This window comes from Dermacentor variabilis, chromosome 5 (genome assembly GCF_050947875.1).
Source record: "Dermacentor variabilis isolate Ectoservices chromosome 5, ASM5094787v1, whole genome shotgun sequence".
In the NCBI taxonomy this organism is placed as follows: domain Eukaryota; kingdom Metazoa; phylum Arthropoda; class Arachnida; order Ixodida; family Ixodidae; genus Dermacentor; species Dermacentor variabilis.
The window spans coordinates 173,354,354-173,362,112 of NC_134572.1; the positions used below are offsets into that span (position 1 = coordinate 173,354,354).

A 7,759-nucleotide genomic window follows, 5' to 3' on the forward strand; every position below is an offset into this window, starting at 1 on the left:
TGTTTGACTCGAAAGGAAAACAAAGCACTCAACAATGACAACTATGGGGGTCGAACACTATGAAACAAACGGATACTATTAAAGGAATGTTGTAGGTTAAGACAATGAGCTGGAAGTGATTTTACTCGACAATCATTCACAACACCAGACAGACCCTGCCCGCAGGCGGGGAATTGGACACGTCACGCTCGGAACTTCAGTCAGTATCTCGTCATGTCCCCAGCGGCAGCGATGACAGCGCTCATCCTGGAAGGCAGTGAAGTGTAGAATGACTTGATCAGGGATGTGTTCATTCGCAGCACGTCTCAGTTGCTGAAGATGGTGGATCGAAGCCTATCCTCGGGCGACTGCAGATAGAGGGGATGGTGCGGCAGCGATACTTTCAACGAGCCCCAGACATCTTAAAAGATGTTGGCACCCGGGGATTGAGGCGGCCACTCCAAGAGAGTGACTGCGCGCTCTTCCAGCAGTTCTTGCACAACACGAGCAGTGTGGATCGGCGACCTATCGCGTTAGAATATATAGTCGCCTCCCAGAAACAGGCTGTCAAGAATGTATGGAATCAGTACGTCGTCTATGGCTGCCCTGAAGCGATGAACTTACCTTCGAGGCGTGTCAGTGGGCGTCGCACAACGCTTAGTCAAGAATACCGGCTCATTTCACACAGTGCGGCCGACAATGCGGCCAGCGCGCGCCGCCGTACCAGACGACGCCGTTGAAGATCCCACCCCTCGAGCACCTGCGCGAGCTGCTGCCGCCGCCTGACTCAAGCGCTCGCCGCATCGCGATGCAATGCGCTCCGAGTTTTCCCCTAAATGTGAAACAGACTACATCGCCCTTCGAATGAAATGTCCACGCGCACACACGTAGGCACACACCGCGCGCGGCACGAAACGTGCCCAAACACGCGCAGTGCAGGAGGCAATCAAGGCGATGCGAACGAGATGTGGGAGAGGGGTGCCACCCGCTAATAGAATTTTGCTTCACATGCGGCGCTCTCAACGCCGGCGGAGCAGCGCCACTCTCGGTGCCGTTCTTGTCCATTGCCATACTCACCTGCTCAGCTTTCCTTCCCATGCTTCCACTGCGCCCTCCCCCTCGGCTATCCTCCTTACGCTCTATTCACTCTCAGTATTTCATCCCCCGCTGAACTCCGCGCTCGCTCTTTTATTTTTAGCTGTGCTTGTTAGTTTGGTTATGCCGAGGGATGCCGACGTACAGCGCAGGAATCACTGCGCTCAAAAATTTCATGAGTGGGGTTTCTAAGTGAGAGCAGAACAGTGACCAATTTAGTCTGAGCTCCTAACAATATGAACGGAAAAAAATTATGGGGCTATGACGTCCTTTGAGAATGAAAGGATCGTCCTCACGTACGTCAGCCCTACGTTATTGGTAGAAGCTAACGTCGCTCCATGTACAGATGACAGTGCCGAAATTAATAAACTCCTTCCTGGTCGTGAAGTTTGCCTCCCGTGTATAGTGGCAAGTCCGTATCGATGTGAGATGGTATTATGATTGGGAAGTCTGAGCAGTGAGCAGACCGAAGAAACCTCTACAGCTCGAATTCTCGGAAGAAGCAGTGAGGCATCTGATCTCTTCAAATGAGCCCGTGAAATGTTATCCAAGCTGGCTAACAATTGAAACATCGAGGTCAAAAGCTGATGCTGCAAATATTTAGATGGCTCGTTGGATATGAAAACCCTACTAACTCTTCCTCAGATATTTCGAGGAATATTTATGAACCATTTGTAAAGTATGACGCAGTTACTTCCTGACAGGGGGGGGGGGGGGGGGCATTGGAAGAAGAGAAAGTTGCTTGTATGATAAATCATTATATAGAAGTTACCAAAATTAAACATTCTTGAATTACTTCACTGTGTAATAGAGCAAGAGCAGCAGTGAAGCAACAATTGCTCAGGAGAAAGTCAGCGATTACAACCCGTTCTGAGACAGATTCGTGCCTCAAAAATATAGGAAACGGGGCGGGAAAGCGGTAATATCATCCCGAACCCCGAAAGAAACACCGCCCATGCACGCTATAAAGATGGAAAACCGGCGAAGCTGAAATGTGCCGCCCCTGTGTTTATGTTGACGTTGCCGCTCCTTTGCCTCGTGGGTCCAAACCACCGAATCCTCGGCCTGACGTCGCGCTGGCAATCCCGCTTGGCCGCGGCGTCGGTGGCGTGACGTTGCCGCTTTAGCTCCGCTTCGCGAAGCAGCTCGGTTGCATGAGCCGTCCGACCGGGTCAACAGTGCTGCTTGTACTCCGCATCGCGGGCTCGATCTTTTGCCGAGCCGTTGGTACGACGCCGAAGAGATGTCTCCTGCTCCTACTTTCGGCTCTGTTGCTCGCAGGCCAGCTGCTCCTCTGGAGAAACGAACTGCGCCTGGACATCCCTTTGCGAAGTCGGAGAGAGACTGCTGCGCGCGCTCTGCCACGAGAGACAAACAACGTCGCTGTCTGCGTAGCCAATGGAGCGCCACATTTCCGTCTTAGTGATTCTGTGGTCGGACCACGAGCGTTTCCTCTAGAAAGATTGGTGGCAAGGACTTACAGACTCACCCTCTGCCGGAAGGGCTTCGATTGCGTAGTATGAGGGATAACGCGACGCGTACCTCACAGGTTTGACTGCCGGCACGCAATCAAACCATGGCGCGGAACCACTCCTGGGGATTTCTTTAAGCACTCTCGAGATTATATACGTTCTTTACTGTAAAAAAATAATAAGCTTGAGTAAACAGAAAACACTGAATGGTGTACAGAAGCTATCTCTCTAGCTATTACGCACAGTGAACGCCCACTACGCGCGGTGGGCGCTAAGGAGTCCCCCTAACCGGTTTCTTGCGTGAAAAGTAGGTAATTGCTGAAAGCAAAGTATATAAAACAATGTGTTACAGTGACCTGTCAGTATAATGAAAGAGAGCATAACAGAATAACGCCTGAATTGTGTGATCGCACGGGCTCGCAACCACGTACTGCACGTCTGCTTGCATGTCCGCACACAGTTTCGCTTTCGCTGGGAGAACGTTTTCGAACTGTGCCGTGAGCTTTCTACAGAAGAATATTAGCATATCACAGTGCACAAGCACCAGTGTTACATGGAAGCTATCATATGTGCTGAAACATAATGTCATTATAACTACTGACTCTACGCCTACGGCCTACGGCGACTTGTGATGTGCCGCCCTGAGGAGCCAATCTTCATTTTTATTGTTTCTTCTAAATCATTGGACGTTTCATTATTTCTAAGGTTGCATCACACTTTATGGTTATCGGTCTTCTCAGCGAGCAATTTACCGTTGCTTTTCTTAATACGATATAGATTCATTGTTTGGTACTAACACAAACATGACCATATGCCATGCTTTTCTTTAATGTGCTTTTTACCGTTTCCCTTCCATTCCAGTGAACTTGTCAATATCTAGAATCAACAAGTTCGTAGGTCAAAGCTTCATGACATTAGCGGGGCAGAGCGCGCGGGCGAGCTTCTCCTTGCGCGCTTCCTCCTACACACCGAACATCGCAGCTCCGACGCCATAGCAGAGATCTTCCTTGCGGAAGTGTTTTCTGCACACCAGAGTTGTAGCCCGTGGCTGCTTGCCGGTTCTGAGTTTCCCAATTCAGCTTCACGCAACTCTTTGTCCCGCTGGTACGCGTGAAGGCTAACACCTGACTGGGTTGCGTACGTTCGGCACTGCGGCACCTAGCAGCAGCCTACCATGTCGGACGCTTTCAGACGCAACCACTACCTATTATAGTGCTGTCACGTGTTCTCAAGTAGACACTCGAAGCGGAAAAACCTCCCGAATAATTCAGAACCGCAGCGCAGATGGGAATTGAGCTTTCGTTTTTAGCTGGCTTCGGCGCTTCCGAAGCAGCCGACGCGGCCCCTGTGTCCACGTGATCCGTTATACCACGTGACGCCAATGGCAGCGCCAGCTTTACCAATGGTGGAGCTCGCCCTCAATGCAGCTTCGCCATATAAATTCTCGGCGCCAAGCGTGCGAACGCGTTTGTGCCACTGCTCGCACGTTCGTCGTCGTCGTCATCTTCTTCCACAGCTGGCTCCGTTACGCAAAAGAACTGTCATCATCAGCGATGGCTCGAACGTCGTCGTCTTCCACGCCTAGCTTCTTTGACGCTCATCATTCCAGCGCAGAATTTCACTTCTCTCCTGCCGCATATAAGCCATTGTTCTAGGCGGAATGAGCTTAAGGGTGCTTGTGTAGTCGGACAGCGAGCGTTTCGTCTAGGCATGTAGAGCTTCGCTGTAAAACTACCTGCGTTAAACAGGTTTGCCTTGTCATTTTCTTACGCTTATAGCCATATCAGGAAGGCGACGATGACAATAGCGGCGGCAAGACGGCTTACAATACGAAATCCTGTGCAGAAAGGCTTGTGAATTCAATTTGTCCTCACAGCATCTTGTTCTACTGAGCAAGCAATTTCGGATTCGTCTTTCACAAACATCATTTTGATCAAGTAAATCGCTGAGGACGCGTTTGCTTTGAAAGTTACTGTTTGCGAAACATACGTAGTTTGTCGATTTGGTTCATTTTAACTTTCGCATAATACATTTACCAGTGGTCTACCGTACCGCGCTCTACAGGATATCTCACAATCATGCCGTAAAAGTAACCCCCTTCGCTTAGGCCGGTGACAGTCGATTTTGCGGAATGTGCAGTAACGCGGGCGATGGCGAGATACGCGAAGAATTCCAGGAACTAGGAAACTGGAAGTTGAAATACAAGGCTTTTTGGCTTCTCCTGACCTCTCCATCTTCTTCGCGAGTGTTTAGAGGAAATAGGTCCCGTGAAAAGCATCTATGGGCGATGGCACAATTCTGTCACATCAGATGTATAACTTAAAGGGGCAAGCGTTAACCGCGGAACGAACACTAGTGCGATGTTGTCTAATTCTCAGTGTGACTAATCAACCACGTAGTTATTCCCACTATGACACGCTTCGGAATTGTAGAATTGAACTCAAGCAATACTGATGTCCTAATGTCAGTAATGATTATTCAAATGAGGGTGGTAACCAAGCAGACAGTCTCTTCTGTGCTCCAGCTCTGAGATTAGTGCCCTCAAATTTTATGTTGTAATGCTCAGATTATACAGCCAGGACATGTTTTTGTTTCAATTTTACTTATTGTTTTGATAACTTATTGTACATTAGAAAAATTTATTTGGTTGCAGAAATGAAAATCCTCTTTATGATGTTATTTGCATCCCATCAAGTCACACTATTGTAAAAGATTATAAATTGAGGTGCTTAGCGTTACATGATGCTCAATATCTTCCCCTTAGCTAGAGATAATGGAGCGATCTACAAAGTCCTTGATGGTATGGCAGATATGCCAGTTTTTACATAAGAATAAATATTGTTTACCTATATCAAAAAAAGCAGCGGACTCAGAATTCAGCCTAGTGGGACCCCAAAGAAAACGTCTAAATAAACTGAGTTTATATTATTAGCTGTTACAAGCTATGTTTGCTGAAATAGGTGGTCCGCAATACAAGAATGGTATTAAAACCACCTGATTTCATTGCAGTCTTCATAGGTGTCGATTGCAACATCAACGCATTTCCCTTAGTTTGCAAACGTGTGTTTCGAAGCTGCTGGCATGCGCAAAATACATCACCTTCCGAGGATCCTTGGACAACACTGCATCCCTCATGAAGGCTTCCCCGTACGTCATGCGGGTGAGGCCGGTCAGCATTCGGAACGTTGTGGTCTTTCCGGCTCCGTTGACTCCCAGCAGGCCGAAGCATTCAGCCGGTCGTAGGGCGAACGAGAGTTCTCTCACAGACTGCAGCTCACCGAAGGTTTTGTGCAGCCTTTGGGCCACCAGGGTGCTATCGCCAAAGTTACCAGTCTCGCAGATTCTTTCCACGGCGGTCCACTCGGCAGCCACGTCTTCGTCTTCGGACATGGCTGCCTTTCCCGGTGGAAATGTGCTCAGTAGGCCTAGCGAACAACCTCCCGACACGCGGTAGAGAAGGTAGATAAAGATCACGCCGCCGAAAACGAGCATGAACAAGACGTCGTAAAGAATTCCGTGTGGTGAATCGGAGAGAGCTTGAACCTCGTACCATGGTTCTTCTGTTCTGTTTAGAAGTACTGCAAATATGAGTGAAGTGAAGCCAGGTATTAGAGATGAAGTATTACGAAATTGCATCTCAATTTCAAAGACACACTACGCTAACATTACAGTTCGAGATATGAGCGCTTGCATGGGTGTCTACACCTCATAGTAAGAAGTTCCCAAAAAGGTGTTGCTTATAGCTAGGATGTCAAGAAACTTCTCGCTTTTCAGAAACTTCAATACACTGAAATAAAGCGTTATTGAGAAACATTACTCGCAATTATTTGCTCCACTAACTTTTGGACCACACAAATATGTGTGTTTATTTACCGGTACTTTACTTACGAAGCAGGCGTAGCAGAGAACACCGCACAAGATAAGCAGGATTAGCTGCATTTATTTCCGCCACTCATACATTGGTGATTACGTGAAATCTAAATCCTGTCGTGAGCCATTCCTCAGAATACAGCTTTAAATTTCTGGAGCACACTCCTCGCAAGCATTGTTTACTTCTACTCAGTCCAATGTTGATACACGTGTAGTTCCTGGATGGACTCACTTGACTTGATCAGAAAAATTTCAAATGCATATAGCACTACTGCACCCTACTAGTACTACTGCACAGCTTTAATTCACTGTCTTTAGAAGAAGACGAAACTTTATTAATGAATGCTTCGACAGTTTTTGTTGTGGTGGCCTCAGGTGGCGGCTCGCCGTCCTTGGACTCGGGCGTCATCTTCGGCTTGCCGGAGGGCCCAGAGCTGGTCTGCCAACTCTGAACTTTTGAGAGCCACCTTCCAGCGGCGGCGACGCCGATGGAGAAGATCTCGGTCGGCTCCCGCAGCCGCGCCGGCGTCGGGAAGAAGCGAGCTCGAGCTTCCCGTACTCTGGCAACGGCCGCGATTATGGACGCGTCGCGAACGGAGGTGGTTTCATTACCGTTGTTGTCGGCACATTCCCAGAGCATGTGTGCAGAAGCCCGCGAAGACGCAGAGTGTCCCGAACGGTCAGTCACGTGGCAATATTGCGTCTATTAACGGGCGCCTTTGACGCTAAGAAAAACACTTTTACGATAATAATAATAATAATAATAATAATAATAATAATAATAATAATAATAATAATAATAATAATAATAATAATAATAATAATAATTTTTATTGTTCGAGTATGAATACATTCATCAGGCCTGCCAAAGGTACATTGGGCTTACAGTTTACGAACTGCTACAAGACAACAGCGACATGCGAACTCGTTTATCCTTTACGGGTAAGCGCTTTTAACGTCTAAGAAATGCTATCGCTCAGCGCAGGACGCGTCTACGTGTATCGGAAGTTTCTAGAATGTTATCGATGCTTCTATCCGCTGTCTGTTGTCGCCTAACCTAATCTGATTGCATATATGCGCCACGCGAATGGTGTAGAACTTTGTGGAAGTCACGCGGGTCCTAGCGGTTATTTTGGAACATTCGACGACTGATGTATAAAAGCCGACGCACTTGACCCGCTGATCAGATTTTGACGATCGCCGACCGTGTTCGCCGTTTTCGCCGTTCTTTAAGTCTAGCCTGTTTTTGTGGGCACAGGTTCGCCCAATAAAAGTTACGTTCGTCTTTCACAGTAGTGCTACGGTGTTCTTCATACGTCGCTCGCTCCACATGACAGTAGCAA

At 48.0% G+C, this 7,759-nt stretch overlaps 1 protein-coding gene across 1 annotated transcript in view; it reads right to left on the bottom strand.

The window, feature by feature from the left end:
• LOC142583340 (phospholipid-transporting ATPase ABCA3-like) overlaps positions 1–6,122 on the bottom strand; it is a 122,418-nt gene extending 116,296 nt beyond the window's left edge. The window contains exon 1 of the mRNA XM_075693761.1: positions 5,646–6,122. Within this exon, the coding sequence (XP_075549876.1) occupies positions 5,646–6,038 (393 nt within the window). The 5' untranslated portion in view covers positions 6,039–6,122. The remainder of the gene's footprint in view (positions 1–5,645) is intronic.
• Between the last annotated feature and the right edge of the window lie 1,637 nt (positions 6,123–7,759).